The sequence below is a fragment of the Felis catus genome, chromosome A1 (assembly GCF_018350175.1).
Source record: "Felis catus isolate Fca126 chromosome A1, F.catus_Fca126_mat1.0, whole genome shotgun sequence".
Lineage (NCBI taxonomy): Eukaryota > Metazoa > Chordata > Mammalia > Carnivora > Felidae > Felis > Felis catus.
The window spans coordinates 112,908,490-112,927,938 of record NC_058368.1 but is presented as its reverse complement, the minus strand read 5'-3'; the positions used below and the strand labels follow the sequence as shown (position 1 = coordinate 112,927,938).

At 41.8% G+C, this 19,449-nt stretch overlaps 1 protein-coding gene across 6 annotated transcripts; it reads left to right on the top strand.

Moving 5' to 3' along the window:
• Positions 1-3,118: 3,118 nt before the first annotated feature.
• On the top strand, positions 3,119-15,446 carry LOC109500673. Of its 6 annotated transcripts, none has more exons than XM_045059287.1 (4): positions 3,119-3,185; positions 3,283-3,612; positions 3,706-3,859; positions 13,925-15,446. In XM_045059287.1, exons 1-4 carry the CDS (start codon positions 3,178-3,180, stop codon positions 14,123-14,125), a joined length of 693 nt encoding a protein of 230 aa, XP_044915222.1. In that variant the 5' UTR covers positions 3,119-3,177; the 3' UTR covers positions 14,126-15,446. The 6 variants fall into 6 exon arrangements, 2 of the variants coding, with proteins under 2 accessions (XP_044915222.1, XP_044915224.1); XM_045059289.1 differs by lacking the exon at positions 13,925-15,446 and adding an exon at positions 4,172-5,172; XR_006599227.1 differs by lacking the exons at positions 3,119-3,185; positions 3,706-3,859 and adding exons at positions 4,172-4,376; positions 6,105-6,255 and having other exon boundaries at positions 3,192-3,612; positions 13,925-15,445.
• Positions 15,447-19,449: the final 4,003 nt, after the last annotated feature.

The following is a 19,449-nucleotide window of genomic DNA, read 5'->3' as shown; positions in this document are numbered from 1 at the left end:
TCTTGCCTTTTTAAAAAACCAACACTATGGCATATATTTCAAGCACTGATGCTTATCACATTTTTTCAAAGGCATCTTTTAATTTATGGCATGTTGTTCAACTTTTCCCTTTACTTCTAGACATTATATCCCTTCTCTCATTAACTACTTTATAGGAAACTACATTATTACACTGCAAATCTTCCTATATAAAGTTTTATCATGTCATTAATTATTCCTTAGATTTGATATCTACAAGGTAGATAAAGAGCTCTACGGCTTTTAAGCTTCTTAAACTTTATTGCCAAATGTCTTTCCAGAAATGTGTACTGTTTTTGTACTGGTATTTCCCACTAGTAGGTCTGAGTCCATGATCCAACAGACCTTCACTTATTCTGAATACACACGCACATTGACACACACAGATTTAAATTCTATCAAAATTATAGGAAGCACACAGTGTCTGACGTACCTCTCATTTTATGATGTCAGCAGCCTTTGCCTAAATGCTGTTTTTAATTGGGGGTTACCAATGGCAATATCCTACATTTACCTTTTCATTTTTGTCCGTGGTGAGATCACTCTGAAAGAGAGGATGGATCCCCATCCAACACTGGGGTGGATGTCAAGACTGATAAATACCATACACAGAGAAGGAATGAAAAGGTTTATTACTTACATAATGGGGCTGTAGCCAGACTACAGCAATGCCGGCTTCCTAAGCTGGCCCCCAAAATGACTCGAGGGAGCGGGGAAAGGAGACTGCATGTGGTTGGTACTGTGATTAGACGATAGGGTAGGGTGAAGGTTTCTGGGCACAGTGGAGCTGGCATGGTTTGAACCATCTCCAGGTACCAAAGGAGACAGCCATTGGCCGTCCTGGCTCACCCAGATGTGGCGAAAAGGGGGAGAAAGAGGCTAAAATGTTGTCAGCGAAGTTCAGAACATGAAGGGAGGGAGACATTTTAGGAGTTTCTTCATTGGAATATTTGATAAAGAGACACTTGTCCTTTTTTACTCTTTTGATTACTCTTGGTACAGTTCATGAAGGTCGTAAAATGCTGGGCCCTTTCCACTTATGTACTGGTTTTCAAGACAATGAAAGTGGTTTGCTGTCATTTTCTGAAGGTGAGTAACGTTTTAATTCCATAAACTCAGGAAATAAACATATTTGGTCGCTTTCAACCCATTATAATCATTTTCATTACCGAAACACAATTTTGTCCCACCTTTAACTAGTGGCAGACTCATTAAGTCATGTCTAGAGTCTTTCTGTCATGACCCAAGTAGGATCTGGTAGCCTCCTGGCCATCCTCTCTGGAATAAGCTATTTCTTTAAGAAAACCAGGTTTCTTTGGGTTACAAATTTTATTTCAAGACCATGATTACTATGATGTTGGTAATTATCTCAAGGCATCTTAAGTAGTACACAGAGCTAAGTAATACACACACACTGATGCACGCAAACGTATGCACGCGTGCACATACAAACACACACACACACACACACACACACACACACACACAGGACCTCATGAGTTCGTTTTGCTCTTACAATTCAAATTTAAACCTAAAGAACATTTACTAAACCTTTTATCTATTATATATGCACCTCCTTTATTTCACACTGAGAAGCCTGGCCCTCAAGGACAGCAGAGGTGACAGAATAAAAATGTTCTATCATAACTCATTTGTGTTTTCATGTATTGTACATGTGACAGTGTCATAGTAATAACACTGATACTAACAGTATCAATATGTACAATAGTACAATCAATAGTACAATATGATCGGTGGAAACGTTAAAATTATTTTGGCACATGCTCTAGCCATGCCCGCCCGCTACATTTACTGGAGTTCTACTGGATGTGAATGGTCACAGTATATAGTAATTATGAACTTAGCTCTCAATGAGTTTTAGTTTCACAAGTACCTATATATCTAATAATGCTCATGGGTCCTCCTACATCTATGTCACTCTAATCACTTGGTAAAAAAAAAAAAAATCTCTAAGCACCACGGATTTTTACATTGTCTTGAGTCCTTTCCCGAGCATTATCACCTCATTTCTGAGTTCTTTCTAATTCCGATTTGCCCTATCCTTTAATGTCTTACATCATTTTCTTAATCTTTCAGTTTGTTTTGAAATAGTAGGTCATAGTTTTAATCTATTTTGAGAGCAAATCTTTCTGGCATGCTTTCACTGTCTGCAGGGATGCTATTCTGCTCCTTATTTTGCTTTTTCTTACAATAACTTGGTATGGATTTGACTTTCATACTTGCCTATTGCTGATTTTTGGGCTGAAATTGGTTCCTTGAACTTTTAGAATGAGGCGTGGTTCAGGATAGCTTTTATAACTTCTCAAAGGTCCCTCTCCTGTTGTTTTACAATGTTCCAAAGTAGGGCAGCCCGCTTCCTCTGATTTCCTGGCTATTCCCATCCCCCCTTTTGCCCTTCTTTGTCCCTTTGTCTCTGTTCTGTTTGGTTTGCTTCTCTGAGCAGTTATTCCTCTAGGCGGGACTGCGTCCTGGCAGGAGCTCTGGCTCATTGGTGTGGAGAATTCACAGGGGCCAGACTACTGAGCATCCCTCAGACCTTTCTCTTGTGGACTCCTTACACTTATCCGGTATTACAGAGAAAAAGCCCCTCCCCACTTCTGCTGCCATTTTCAAATTAGCCTGCTGTGCCTTCCATTAAATACCTATCGACTACGTTGGAGATCTCCCAGTGTCAGCTCTGTCAGATGATGCCCTACCGTTTCATTCTTCCTCCACAAAAAAATATGCTAGTACCATGGAGATCTTGTGGCCACTGGTCTGTCCCCATCTGCTTGTATTTAATGCCTCTTAGTCATTAATTTGGCTCTGAGAAACCCAAGGCTTAGAAGTTTCGACGAAACCAATGTGCCACCTTCTACCACACCTACTTATATCTACAGACCTACAGATCTCCGAAGCTGTACGTGTCTATAACAAATGGCAGAATCTTACAAAGACAGTCTAAAATTAAAACGGCCAATATGGAGAACATTCCCATTAGACAAGATCATTCATTTAAGGAATGAAGTTGAAAGCCAGGGCTACTAACTCAAATAAACAGGGGAGAGTACCTATTGTAATTGGAATTTAGAAGCCTCTGATAGGCCTCAAGATTCCAAAAGTCTAAGGAGAATTAAAGATACAAGGGAAAACTAAGACATGACTATGTAAGACTAATGTGACTCCCACTGCTCCCCTCCACCCTCCCTTACCTGACTACTCAGTCTACTAATCCTCTCTCTGAATTTTGTTTCCCCTCTGAAGAGACTCGAAGACCAGCAACAAAAGTCCACCAAGTGAGGAGCCCCCATACCATCTGGGCTGGTCCCATACTCAAGGGGATCCTGAGGAATGCTCCAGTAAACTGCTAGACGTTATTTCCTTAAAGCTTCAAGAGGAAACTAAAATTAAAATTAATGGTAAACCTTGCCAAATTCTCGTAGATACCAGGGCTATACTCCCTACTTTCAACCTCACTCGCTCTGGAGACAGCAGATGGGATCCTGGGGAAACTGGCAGAAGCCAGCAAAGGATGAGAATTCACACCAGAGTCAGCTATTCTGGATCTCTGTACTGTCCAGTAGAGAGAAGGAGGTAAAATCTCAGGTTGTCCCTTCTTTTCCAAATCCAGACCCTTATAAATTTGGTTTGGGGGCACTTGCTGGTTGCTGATCCTTTCTCTCCTAGGGAAAACTATGTCCTTGTTTCTTTTGTTTTGTGTCCCAACAACCTGGCTTGGCTTTATGCCTGCCTGCCACACGCAGGCTGCCAGTTCGAGTGTATACAGAAGCTCAGTCGCGGTTTGGGAGTTGGGAGCTGCAAAATATGCCTGGACAGAAATGTGAGTTGTATTCCATCTGCAGCAAGGGTCCCACTAACTGTTACTAGCTCTCAGATAAAATGTCTAAGTCTTTCTTTCTTTGGGATATTTTGGGAGTGGCACTGGATCTTCAAGGATAGTACCCCTTGCACCCTCTTTGGAGATACCTCTTGTGTCCAAGTGTTTGTTCAATACAGCCAAGAATATTTGCTGTTTGTCCTGGATGAAATCTGACAAGATATTTGAAAGGATTTTTTTAAAGTAGCTCTATGGCCAAAAATTGGCCAAATTGGAAGCAGATATTCAGAGCTTAACAGGAACTTTTTTTTTTAGGCCTTCTTCCCTGAGCTAAACGAAACCATGTACCCAGGGGGAAAGAAAAACATTCCAAAGACAAACAGCTCTAAATCTAGAACACAGGAACTACCAACCAAATGATCTCCCTAAGACAGAAAAGGAACAACAGGAATGACTGACTTGGAGAATGTGAACTGGACATCATGACCTGTGAACAGCACACAGATATTCAGCAAAAATTGTGAGAACTCCCGAGCAGTAGCTGGGAGGAGCTCGTAAGCTATTGCCTTAAGTTTTTGTTTTTGTTTTTTGTTTTTTACCACATCTCTTAGGCTAAGAGTCTAGCCAGAAAGGGAGAATTGTTAAAAACAAGACAACAGACCCCAAGTGGAGTTGCTTACGCTAAGCCCCATAGCACCAAAATGAGACTTGACTTAATTACAGTTTGACTCTTCTGGAAATGGAATTATTCAGGAATCCCTTAATAGATGCCTGCCTTCCCCTAAAGGAAAGTTAGTAACTTTACAATAACCAACCTACTTTTGTGCCTAGTATAACTTCTTGTTCCTTCTCTCTATTACGTTGGATGCTCCCTGATTCGTGGATCATTGAATAGAGCCAATAAAATATACAAAATTTCCTCAGGTGAATTTTGTTTTTTAACAGTAAACAGGTGAGGGTCTTTTAAACATAAAAGCAATGGTGGAAACAGTCACAAAGGAAACGATGATAGAGCCACCCATGTGAAATGTAACATCCCTCTTAGATATTCAGTTATCATACTGCCAGAGCATTCAGCAATGACTAACATAGATAGCAGAACTTCTGATACTCACAGGGAGGTGACTTATAGATGTCTTCTGTCGGCTATAGTCTTAAAACTGTCTTGGATTCAGCCTTGAACTGGCCAAAATTGACCTCTTGGTTTACACTAAAGGTTAAAACCAAAGGATTTGAATCCTGTGACTCAGACTGACAGAGATGCCCTTGTTTGGCAAGATACTGACTCAAGAACTATAGAATGAAAAAATAATTTTCTCCAGGTAGTTAAATATGTCCCCACTTATTTCAGCCCTGAGAATCCAGGATCGGTTGGGTATTGTAAGAGAGTGTAATACAGCACATAGCCTTGATCTAGAGTGTACGCATGATGGGTGGGCAGTAAAGACAAGTGATGGTCGCTTTTATTTTGTTTAGCCTCTGGATTGGTCTGGGCAACAGTGAATTAGAGGAATCCAAATTTAACACAGGTGGTCCCAACATACAGAAAATTACACATGAAAACAAACTTGTGCAACAGGTGAATCTGGGAGGTGATCACCCAAGGTTATTTCTCTTCTATCAATTCATTTAATGTCAACTTCCTGCAGTGCTTTTAAGGTTCTCTGCATGAAGCAGTAAGGAAAATACGAAGTTAACATGGTTGGGTCACTGCCAGTGGAAGATCCTAAGAAGCAGATGAAGCTTCTCAATATTTGTGAATAAATTTGTGAATAATGTTTAGAAATACATCTACTGGATAAATGTTGATGCAGTTGCATAAAATATCAAGGCATGAAATGTCTCAGTGTTTGTGGATGGAACACTGAGGCTCTGGGCAGGGACCAGAGTGAGGTATTTGGAGAACAAAAATTTAAGGAGGCTGTCAGGGTTGACCCTGCACTTAAGTGACCCCCAAGAGTGAGTGCCTCCTTAAATTTTGGCCTTAGGCATGTTACTCACCTTAACCTTGTGCTGGTCTTGCCTTGCTTAGGTTGATTGTTCAGCCACAGAAGCAAAGGGATGCTCTGGTCTCTGTGTGCCCTTAGACCTTTGCCCATACAAATTGACATTGCGTAGCCCCTACAGATCAAGACTGAGAAAGCCACTTATGTGTTAGCCTAAGGGGAAATTTCACTGGCCCAGACAGAGTAACAAGTGTGGGTTCTATCCCACACTGGTCCCTGAAGAGTATCTTTTCTACATTCAGCGCCATATCACACGCGAAGAGCTCTTAACGGAAGAGTTTTAAACAGAAAACGACAGACAGGAAAATATAATCCCGTTAAGGAATCTGCCTTGATTTGTAAGACCTGAAACCGACTAGGCGAGAGACATTTTGCATCCCGTTCCGTCAAAAGGTAACTCCCACCTTTTAAGCCTTCTTAGTCTGCAAAAACAAACAACTATCCAGCATGGGGGTGGAATCTGTAAGTGTGAGCCATACTCCACAGGTTTCTCTGCTGTTCTGGAGGAATGACACTGACTTTCTGAGAGAAGATGCTTTTGCATAATTCCCTTCCTATTTCCTCCCTCAAAACACTTGTGGGCAAACAGGGCTCACGTAGGGGGTGCTTTCTTTTGCTCCATTTTCCACTGTCGGGGCGTCTTTCACGTTGTCTGGGGTCCCTTGCCATCTGTGGGGAGGCAGGCAGACGCAGGGCAAGCTGGCTGCCTGGCAGCCTTCACCTGAGGGTGGAAGAGCACCTCCCACCCTTTCCAACAATGGTTCTGTGAGAAACGCTTTAGGGAACAGGAGAGGGATCCACTGAGCGGAGGATATGGAGCAAAAGTCCATGTTGGCTCTGCCTCCGAGCTGAGAACGGATACACTGTTGTCAGGAATTGATTTCTGTCACTTACATCCTCCATTCACCCTGGACCACCTTGATCGTCACCCACCTCGTTCTTTCCCTGTTATGCTGAGACGAGAAATGTTATTTCTCTGCTTCCACACTTTATTCTTTAACGAATGATTATCTCCTTATTCTGCCCACTCACTAGCTCTCTCCTCATTATTCTCAGCAGGTTCATCAAACATCAAAACCTGGCTGAATCTACCCTGAGAACACATTCTTTTCCTGGAGAGCATGGTTTCACTTGAACTGTTTTGCTTCTGCAGCAAACTTTGGGACACATTTCTTGTTTAAAACCACAGCCCTAAATTTAGCTCCAAGGCCAGGATCTGTCTCATCTCCCCAAGAAGGTCTTACTAATACGAACACTATAGTAATGATAATTTCCTGTGTATATACATCAAGCCCAATACCTTGGGATTGTTTGTTATGAGCTGGCCCCTCCCTCTCTCCAGCATGCATCTCCTGGTGTCCTTTCCTATAGCTAAGTGCTCCCAAACCATACTTTCCCGCTTGAAGCTCTTCCTGATGCTATAATTCCTGCTCCTGTACCCCCCACCTGGAGTCTCTTAGCTCCAGGTCTATCTTTCCTGTGGTTGCCCTGGACAATGAAAATTTGAATCATTCTCATAGTCCTGGTCAAGTCGTGCCCTCTTCCATAAATACTTCCCGAAGCTCCCCCTAGTCCCTGTATTCATAGAGTTCTAACTTTTGGCCCAAGGCCCTTTCCAAATTAATCTCAAAAAGAGCACAATGTATAATTTTGAAAGAACAGGATCAGACAAGGAGCCCCAGTGAAATACATTTCAGGGACATGCATTTGGAAACTGGAGGCTTTCACACAAGATGTGATAATGTGGCCATTAGTCTGCAGGTGGTATGTAAAGATACACACAGAAGTCAACAGACCAAGCTCATCTCAGTCTGTTGTAGAGAAAAGGTAAGGATTGATTTAAACTCAACAAATGCTTGTTGAGCACCCTCCCCTGGGCTCTCTAGTAAGCACTGGGGGTGCAAGGCGGATGACTTCACTAGAAGGCTGATAAATGGGCTAAGCATTTTGAGTTTGTTTCCGTCCCTTGTGATGAGTTAATGCAGTGATTCTCAAACCTGGCTAGGCAGCAAAATCACCTAGGGAACATGATTTATGTATTTGTTTATTTATGCATTAGTTCTGGATCTCATTTTGTAGCAATAAATAATACATTCACAGGATATAGAGCCAAACGAGTGAAAAAGGCACACAGTGCCAAGTATCTCTTGCACCACTATTCCATTTGCGTAATTTCCCTAGATACCTTGCCACTTTATCTGGTATCATTGGAGAAGAGCTTAACTCCTTAACTTATCTCTCTACCCATAGTAGAGTTAAAAAGGGTGGAAAGGTGATTCGAAATTTGGGTGGGGTGGGGGGGCATCTGAGCAGGCTGCCCAAGCCAAGCACAAATTAGGAAACCAGTCTGCAGTGAAAGAGGTTAGGCCTATGCTTATAGGATCTAGGCAAGACCAGGTAATGACCTCCTAAAGGTGTGTGAAGCCAGGAGACCCTGCCACTGGTCATCTTAAACAGCCGGTTCCCCATGAGATCCTCAAGATCTGTGCCCACTAAGCCCCTCAGAATCTAGTGCCACACATTCATCCTTCCTTCTTAGACATGGGGGTGTCAATGCATCCATATTTGTCACAGTTTGACTACTGTGTGCTAGAATATGAGCATCAAGCGTAATGGAAGAGCTTTGCAAGTTAGAGGCAATATTTGTTTTCTACCTTTTATGTAGTAATACATTACAGGCCTCTTATGTGCACTCCTATGTGCATGAGACAATGCAGAGTCTCATTTTGTTCTCACAATGTTGCTGGGATATCATTACACAGAGGCAGTATATAATACAGGCTAAAAGTATGGTGTATAAAGACAGGCTGCTAGATGCAAGTTTCTGCTCCTCTGCATGAAAATGTGGATCCTTGAGCAAGTTACATAGATTCATGGTGCCTCAATATCCTCATCATAAAAGACAGGATAGACATAACATACTTTGTATAGTGCCTGGCACATGTTTTAAGCTCAATTCATGTTACCTATTATTAGTTTTGGAGGGAAGAATATCAACAACTCTACAGGACTAATGACATCCAGGATACCAGAAGCCATCCAAGCGATTGCTAAGCCAGGGAACAGAAGTCAGTATCAAATGCAAAGTACAACAAACAGAATTCAACAGCACATTTAAAGGATCATACGCCATAATCAAGTTCAACTTATCCCAAGGATGCGAGGATGGTTCAAAATATGAAAGTCAATTAATGCGAAATACCACATTAACAGAATGAAGGATAAAAATTATGATCAACTCAATAAGATGCAGAAAAAGCATCTGATAAAACTCAACATCCTTCCACGATAAAAATTCTCCACAAATAAGTAGAAGAACATACATACTTCACATGCACTGCAACATAATAAAGGCAATATATAAAACGCTGACAGTTAAAGTCACACTCAATGGTAAAAGGCTAAAATCTTTTCTTCTAAAATCAGCACCAGGACAAAGACGACTACTCTTGCCACTTCTATTCACCATGGTACTGGAAGTCCAAAATAGAGCAAGCAGGTAAGAAAAAGAAGTAAAAGCCATCCAAATTAGGTTGAAACAAGTAAAATTACCTTTGTAGACAGCATGATCTTATGTAAAGAAAACCCTAAAGGCTCCTCGAAAAAATGGTTAAAAGAAGTTGAATTTAGTAAGGCTGCAGGATGCAAAACCAACATACACAAATCAGCTGCAATTCTATACACTAACAGCGAATTTCTCCGGAAAGAGAAATTAGGAAAATAATCCAATTTACACTAATACTGTGAAAATAAATAAAGAGAATCCTCACTGAAGTGTATGTGGGAAACTAGAAGGGGGAACTGGTACAGCTCAAAGTCAGTTACAGGAAGAATTGTCACTTACAGACCCTAACAGAGGAATCATCAACAGGAAAGAATGATCAATTACAGGTTCCAACAAGATAAGATGTACCTTGAATCTCCTACAAGAAATCAATCATGCCTGCAACTTACCCCACAAGAAACCCACCATCACTCTGAACTCCTATGATTCTCAAATGGACTTTCATTCAAAACAACCCCTCCCAATTTCCTCCTTCTTCTCCAAAAAATAATATTCCTCTCCTTTGTGTTAGACTTGCCTATGGTTTTGTCATAGCCTGCGTGTCCTGAACTACAAGTCTCTGTTATTCCCAATAAACCTATTTTTTGCTGGCAAAATAACTGATTTTTATTTTGAAAGTTAACAATAGAAAATACAATAAAACACCCAGGCATAAATTTTCTCTCACCAAGGAGGTACCTATGTACTGAAAACTACTAAGACATTAATGAAAGAAACTGAAGAAGATATAAATAGGTATTCCCATTATCATGGACTAAAATAATTAATACTGTTAAAATGTCCACACTACTCAAAGCAATATAAAGATTCAGTTCAATCTCTATCAAATTCCAATGGTATTTTCACGGATATAGGGAAAAAAAAAACTACCTTTAGAAAAAGGCATTTGAGAGGAGACAATGGGTGATGGGCATTGAGGACAGCACTTGTTGGGAGGAGCAATGGGTGTTTTATGTAACATTAAAAACAAACAAACAAACAAATAAATAAAAGAAAATGTAAAAAAGAATAAACAAAGTCTAATATGCATACATAAAAGCACACACATACACACACAAAAGAAAAATGCATTTGACAAACTACAACACATCCAGTCATGATAAAAACCCTCAACAAAATGGGTTTAGAGAGAACATAGCTCAACATAATAAAGGCCTTATATGAAAAGCCCACAGCAAACATCATCCTTAATGGGGAAAAACTAAGAGCTTTTCCCCAAAGGACAGGAACAAGACAGGGATGTACATTCTCACCACTATTATTTAACACAGTACTGGAAGTCCTAGCCTCAGCAATCAGACAACAAAAAGAAATAAAGGATATCCAAATTGGTAAGGAAGAAGTAAAACTTTCACTATTTGCAGGTGACATGATATGATATAGAGAAAACTCTAAACACTGCACCAAAAAACTCCTAGAATTGATAAACGAATTCAGTGAAGCTGCTGGATACAAAATCAAGGCACAGAAATCCACTGCATTTGTTTTTTTTTTTATTTTTTTAACATTTATTTATTGTTGAGAGACAGAGAGAGACAAAGCACGAGCAGGGGAGGGGCAGAGAGAGAGGGAGACACAGAATCTGAAACAGGCTCCAGGCTCTCAGCTGTCAGCACAGAGCCCGATGTGGGGCTTGAACCCATGAACCGGGAGATCATGACCTGAGCCGAAGTCAGACGTTTAACTGACCGAACCACCCAGGTGCCCCTGAGAAACAGACTCTTAACTCTCGAGAACAAAATGATAGTTACCAGAGGGGAGATGGGTTGGGGGGATGAGTAAAATAGGTGATGGAGTAAGAGTAAGGTAAGAGTACAGTTACCATAATGAGTACAGCATAATGCTTAGAATTACTGAGTCACTGTATTATACAACTGAAACTGATGTAACACTGTATGTTAACAGTACTGGAATTAACATAAAAAACTTAATAAGAAAAAAAGATATTGGCTTATGATGAACAAAGCAAAAAAAAATTTTTTTATGGAACCACAAAAGATTCTGAATTGTCAAAGCAAAGTTGGAGGTATCACATTTTCTAATTTCAAACTATATTATGAAGCTATATAGCAACCAAAATGGTATATTATTGGCATGAAAACAGACACATAGGTCGATGGAACAGAGATCCCAGAAAAAACCTGCACATATACAGTGAACGAATCTTGGATAGGGGTGAAAAGAACATACAATAGAGAAAGGACAGTCTCTAGTCTCTTCAACAGGTGGTGCCAAGAAACCTGGATATCCACATGCCAAAAAAATGAAATCGGACCCCTATCTTATACCTCTCACAAAAATTAATTTTAAATGGATTAAAGATTTAAATATAAGACCTGAAATTAAAAACTCTTAGAAGAAAACATCGGGAAAAATGCTCCTTGGCATTGCTCTTGGCAGTGACTTTTTGGATATCACACCAAAGGCACATGCAACCAAGGGAAAAGTGAATGGGACTACACCAAACTAAAATTCTCATGAATGGCAAAGGAAATAATCAATAAAATGAAAAGGCAAACTATGGATCAGGAAAAAAAATCTACAAACCATATATCTCACGATGGGCTAATATGCAAAAGATATAACAAACCTATACAACTCAATAGCAACATACAAATAATCTAATTAAAAATGGGCAAAAGACTGAAAAGACATTTTTCCAAAGATGACATACAAATGGGGGTGCCTGAGTGGCTCAGTCACTTATGTGTCTGACTCTTGATTTTGACTCAGGTCATGATCTCACGGTTCATGGGATCGGGCCCCATGTTGGGCTCTACACTGAGAGCAGGGAACCTGCTTGGGATTCTCACCCTCTTGCCCTCTCTCTGCTCCTCCCCCACTCATGTGTTTTCTCTCTCTCTCAAAATAAATAAACATTTAAAAAAAAAGACATACAAATGGCCAATAGGTACATAAAAAGGTACTCAACATCACTAATCACCAGGGAAATGCAAATCAAAACCCCCAGGAGCTAACAGCTCATACTCCTTAGGATGGCTTTTAGGAAAAAGACAAGAGATAAATCTTTTCAAGGAGGTGGAGAAAAGGGAAACCTTTTGCAATGTTGATATGAAAGTAAATTGGTTCAGCCTTTCTGGAAAACAATATGGAGCTTCCTCAAAAAATTAAAAACAGAACTACCAATCCCACTTCTGGGTGTATTTCTAAAGAAAATGAAAAACAATATCTCAAAGAGATATGTGCACTCCAATGTTCACTGCAACATTATTCACAATAGCCAAGATATGGAAAAAACCTTAAGTGTCTATAGATGGGTGAATGGATAAAGAAGATGTGGCATACGTATACTCTCATACATATAGATGCCTATATATACTGATATATATGTGTGTGTGTGTGTGTATATATATATATATATATATATATATATATATATATACATATGGTGAACAGTATTCCATCATATATGTGTACATATATACATATATATATCTATATAGATATATATGATGGGATATTTTTTAGCCATGATCGGCACTTGCAAAAAAATAGATGAGCTTTAGAGGACATTATGCTAAATGAAATAAGCCAGACAGAGAAAAACAAATATTGCATGATCTCACTTACATGTGTAAAATAAAGGAAAAGAAATGCCAAGTTCACAGAGAGTAGAGAATAGAACAATACCAGGGGTTGCAGGTTGGGGAAAATGGAGAGATTTTGGTGAATGGATACAAGCCTTCAGTTATAAAATGAGTAAGTTCTGGGAAAATAATGTACAGCATGGTAACTATGGTTAATAATAGCGTAATTTGCTAAGACAGTAGATCTTCAGTGTTTGTATTTATTTTTTGTAATTAAAATTTTTTTTAATGTTTATTTTTATTTTTTTATTAATGTTTTTATTTATTTTTGAAGGAGAGAGAGAGAGACAGAGAGACAGAGCATGAGTGGGGGAGGAACAGAGAGGGAGAATTCGAAGCAGGCTCCAGGCTCTAAGCTGTCAGCACAGAGCCCGATGCGGGGCTCGAACCCACAAACTGAGATCATGACCTGAGCCAAAGTCAGACGCTTAGCTGACTGAGCCACCCAGGCGCCCCTATTTTTATTTTGAGAGACAGAGCATGAGTGGGGGAGGAGCAGACAGAAAGAGACACAGAATCTGAAGCAGGCTCCAGGCTCTGAGCTGTCAGCAGCACAGAGCCCAATGTAGGGCTCAAACTCACAAACCATGAAATCTTGACTTGAGCTAAAGTTGGACACTCAACCACCCAGGTGCCCCATCTTAAGCGTTTTTAACACACACACAAAATGTAACTATGTGAGATGATGGCTATAATCATTAACCTGACTGTGGTAATCATCTCACAAAGTATATGTGTATCAAATCATCATACTGTACACTTTAAATGTATTTATTTTTATTTGTCAATTATACATTTAAACTAGGGGGGCAAAAAAGAATTTTTTTCAAAGTGTTGTGAGCTTTTTTGAATTATTTGCAAATAATCACTTTGTCCATTTACTCCCTAGTGCTCTGGGATTATAAAGTTTCAATGCATTGAACATACAGCATCACAGACACAGGAGGAACCTCAAGGATGTCCATCAGCCCAGGACCTTTGTCTTCCGGGAGAGAACACCTACTTTCAGGGACAGGGGATAGACTTAACCGGGTCAAACAGCAAGAGTGGCACCAGCCACACCTGCCACCTCTCCAGTACGCAACCATAGCGTAGCAGGATCCTGCCACAGAAGAGTCATGACACCGAGGCTTTTCTTTCCAGGAAGCAACTTCATTCCTGCCGACACCGCTCCGTTGGGTTCTTAGCCGAAGAACTGAGCCCCGAACGCCACGTGGCCTAGTTTTTTAATGTATTTTTTTTCCTTCTTTGTCTCCCATATACGGTAACATCCAAACATGTAGTCTGATTAAGTGGTCTCATGGTACAAGGTCGTGAGGGATGTTGTCGAGTAAGCGAAGAGCAAGGTTGCCTTGAGGTTATTTTTCTCTTTCCTTAGATGGGGACCCTACCGCAATAGCACCTCCATACCCAAGGGTCTCAGCACGCTATGCCACTGTGTACTTGTTAGGACAGCCATAACAAAATACCACACACTGGGTGGCTTAAACAACAGAAATGTATTGTCTCGCAGTTCTGGAGGCTAGAAGTCCAAGATCAAGGTGTGAGCAGAGTTTATTTCCTTTTAGGCCTCTCCTTGGCTTGCAAATGGCCGTCTTCTTGCTGTGTGGTCTCATGGTCTTCCCTCTGTGCACCTGCAAGCCTGCTATCTGTCCGTATATCCTAATTTTCTCTCGTGATGACACCAGTCAAATGAAATCAGCGCTCGCTCCAACAGCTTCATTTTAACCTAATCACTCCTATAGAGGCCCTATGTCCAAACACAGCCACATTCTGAGGTACTGGGGGCTTAAGCCTTCAACAAAGGAATTTCAGGGGTACACAATTCAGCCCGTAACAACTCCCTATGTCAGGGATGCTTATCCTGTTCCCTTAACTAAATCCTAATCATCTTCTGCATCCCAACTTAAAACATCCCTTCCTTAAAAGAGCCTATCCTAACGGCCTCTCACTTCCTAGAGACAAGTTCAGACCCCTTTCGAGGCACCCTTCAACTTGTACTTCTCATGACTGTTAGCAAATAAATCACTGGGTAAGGAGCCGATTGGCTTTTGTCCCTCTCCGTGAGACTTTCATCTTCCACAGGGCAGGGAGATGGACGTTCTTGCTCATTCCTGCATCCTCAGGGACTAGCCAGGGCCTGGCCCAGGCAGCAAATGTTTACTGAGTCAACACGTAAATGAATAATGCTTTCAGGAAGCAATGAAAGCCACAGAATGTTTTCTCAGTTTGTTTATGATGCCTGATACAAACGCTCCTCAAGTCCCAAAGCCCACTTCCAACCAGCCTCGCTCCTTCTCCTTACCCAAAAGCACAACTGACTCCTTCTTCCTCATCAATCCTGCAGCACATTATTTATGCAGTTGGTTTCATGCCTTTAAGTTTATTTATTTTGAGAGAGACAGAAACAGCATGAGCGGAGGAGGGGCAGAGAGAGAGAGAGGGAGAGAGACAGTCCCAAGCAGGCTCCACACTGGCAGCACAAAACCCTGATGCGAAGCTCAAACCCACGAAACCGTGAGGTCTGAGCAGAAACCAAGAGCCAGTCGCTTAACCAACTGAGCCACCCAGCCACTGCTGGTTTCATGCTTAATTGTAACGTATTATGGGTAGTTTGTTAACATGTTTATCCCTCACATACACCTCACTCACCTTAGCTATGATCTCCGTGAAGATAAGAACAGACCCTAACTATAAATCCCTGGCACACAGCATAACACCTGCCTAATAACGAATTCGTGCTTATGAGGAGATAGGACGTACCTGGAGCCCAGCTCACATGGTTGGAGCCAGTTGTCAAAGGTGTGAAGTTCTTCTTTACGATTCTAGAATCACTGAGGGGGCTCCTCACAGCCCTGTCCGTCCCAGAGGCTTCAGTGGGTCCAGGAGAGCTGCCGCTCACTCAACTCCCAGAAACAGCTGTGGAGCTGGCTCTAGAGGAGGAAGGACTCCAGTGACTGAATACATACATTTGTTTCCTTAAGAACAAAAAGAGAGAGAGAGAGAGAGAGAGAGAGAGAGAGAGAGAGAGAGAGAGAGGAGGAGAGAAGGGTGGAGGAGGAGAAGAGAAAGAAACCAAGAAAAGGAAAGAATAAAAAAATCCTGTGAACCTTCTGGAATTTGATTTACATTCAGACAGGAATTGGCTCTGGCTCTTTGGTCTAGAGTTACACAGACGGAAGCTCAAACAAGCGAGCCAGCCTAGAGGGACTGGGATGGGGCAGGGAGCCAGCCTAGAGGGACTGGGATGGGGCAGGGAGCCAGCCTAGAGGGAATGGGATGGGGCAGGGAGCCAGCCTAGAGGGACTGGGATAGGGCAGGGAGCCAGCCTAGAGGGACTGGGATGGGGCAGGGAGCCAGCCTAGAGGGACTGGGATGGGGCAGGGAGCCAGCCTAGAGGGACTGGGATGGGGCAGGGAGCCAGCCAGCCGTCCAGCTTCTAAGGGGTGTCCTGTGACTCAAGCTCCTTGTCTGTGAAAACAGAGTGATTACATGGTAGTCGGTAATTCACAGCGGTATGGTGAGCGGCAGATGAGACGTCTCAAATGAGGGAGCTCCTGGAAGTTTCATGAGCTTTTCCAGTAGTGAAGGAAGGTCTTTGTTTAGCTTCAGAGCGGTTGATGAATAAACAGGAGAAAATCAAGGGTCCTTCTGAGGACGTATCCAGGTTTAGCAGCGATATGCCCCAAGTACAGAGCTACCAGTGCACTGGGGCATTCTCAGGTTGGTGGAGAACTTGGTCTCATAAAAGCTGAGGACCTGTCCCTTTGTTTCTCCATCTCTGGACCTGCAGGTACCCCTGCCTCTGAGCATCTTCATCTCCCAGTGAAAACCACTCTATCGTTTACCTCTTCCTTTGTCTCAACCAGAGAGAGGGGGGAGGGGCAGCATGCCACCTGGTTAAAATCACAGTTTCTGGGGTCACTTGGGCCACAGTTCAAATCCCAGACCTGCTGCTTACCAGCTCTGTGATCTAGAGAAAGTATCTGATCTTCAGTCTCCTCTTCTTTAATACGATAAAATTAACAGTAGGTGCCCGTGGGACTGTCAGGAAGCTTAACTGAGATAGTGCATGCTTGGGAGGAGCATGGGGTCTGATAGTAAGTGCTCAACAAACAGCAGGCATGCTGTAATACCGTAACCTCAGCTAGGGTCAAATACTTTCCTTCCAGATTTGTTTTCTTGATCCGTTTTCTCTATTGTTCTCCTCCTCGGGTCCTCATTCTCATGCATAAGGAGCCCAATGCAGCCTCAGAATTAGGCCTCTTAATGGCATCAGGCAACGTGAAGAATAGGTAAAAGTTTCTCAGGCCATCTGAGAAAACCAAACTCCTCTCTTGTAATAGGGGTCTCTGATAGCGAAGGGCTTCATTACAGACACCCCAGTGTTCAGGCGGATGCCTCCTTTTCTCCTCCCTCAACACTTAAGCAAACCCCGAGGCCGTTCCTTTATAAACCATGCTCAAAAAATGCAGAGTCAGGATATAGGAGCTTTTGGTTCATAGTTCTCCAGGAGTTCCCAACTCCAGGTTCATTTTTGTTCCTAAGCCAGCAGCATAGTTATTAGCTGCAGGATATCTAAAGGGCATGGAGAGTTACTAAAGCACTGAGTCAAGAAGTGCAAATGTCAAAGGCAAAAAGAACGCTGTGAATGTAGACACAGACTTGAAAGTAGAGGCAGCAAAAACACCCGTGGGATAAAATGTCCTTGGAAAACGGCTAAGATGCTGATTTGGGTGCTGCTATTGACCATGGGCAATGGTTGCCTGGCAGTCTCTTCCCATATCCTGGCACGTGGTAGGAGCTCAACAAAAGCAGCTGAATGAATGAATGAATGAATGAACAATAAACAGTATTTTATCGATAAACATTTATTTTATTGATAATATTGGGATGAAAGGCGTGAGTAAACAACATCATGCTATTGCATCACACTCTTCCTTTCATAATGCACAAATCCTCTAACGTTCTTCTTTCTTACTAGTCTATCAAATGCGCCCCTGCTTCTAGTTATCATGACAATTTGGACGGTTGGCCATGCACTAAGGGCTGGACCTTTGAATACTTTATGCTGAATTGACCCCAGCATGTCTCACCAACCCCCCACAAGATCGTAAAACAGCCCTAAATGCTAGAAGATGATCTATGCTCCTCTTTCTCTATTCACCTCCACCCTCCTGTGACTGTGATATGTCTTAGATACTCAGCACTATTGTATTTCTACATAAAATCACCCTTAGTCTCAGGTTCTATTCCATGAAAGCTCCTCGCCTGTCTTACTCTGTACCTCTCTCTTGTGTCCGTGGTGAGCACTGCCTTGTAGAGCTGCTTTCTCCATAGTCCTTACACGCGTCATGTAGCTCTCTGTACTGGGTGCCATCGTGATTCAGGCTTCAGTATCATCAACGCCTGTCCCAGGTGTACCGCCCCCAGTAACTCCCTCTTCTTGAAAATGTCATGGTATTTATATTATTAAATAGGATTTACTGATTTTGAATCCGACAGGTAATATTTTCTTCCATGCTCATCAATTAACACTACCACCTCCTATTAGGAAGCCCCAAATTCTGCAAACCATTGTGCAGGCAGCTGTCTGATGTGTGACATTGCCTGGACCCTACAAAGGGCTGACTGTCCACCTATGTGAGATGAGCATTTTCTGGATAGATGATGGCAGTTCTCTCTGGATAGGAGGGTATCCGATCATATGATATTTTCTATTTAAGTTATCTTCTTCTTGCAGTGATACACAGGTTCTTTGCATACCACAGTAAGTGAATTTATGGTCGTCTGGCAACGATCCTTAAAAGGACACGTGGTATGATGGAATAGTACACAGAACAGAAAAGGGTGAACCACTACAGGCAACAGGGATGAACCTCACAGAAATGATACTGAACAAAAGAAACCAGAAACAAAAGAGTATATACTGCCTGGCTCCATGGTTACAAAGCTCAAGTAATTGCAAAATAAATATCTAGTAATAGAAGTTAGAATATGGTGACCTCTGAAGAGGTGGTTGGCTAAAAATGAGCACAAAGAAGCTGATTTCAGGGGTGCTGGGAATGTTCTACATCTTGATCTCGATGGTGGCTCCACAGATAGATTCATTTGTAAGTATTTATTGAGTTGCCCACTGAAGATTTATACACCTAACCATATACATGACATGCCTTGATTAAGAAGTTAAAAATGAAACTTTGCAACATGGACACTTGATAATTAGATTGTAGAGCCCCACAATATGAGAGCTCACTAAGATAAAGTCCAGAATTAGCTATCAAATTTGCCTTCTGTGTAGAAAGGTTGCTTACTTCAGATGACTATCATATACTGTGGCCAAAATGAATGTACTGACTGTCCCTTATGGGATTAACCCTGGGGAGATTACTAAGCATTATAAGGTAGCTCCTT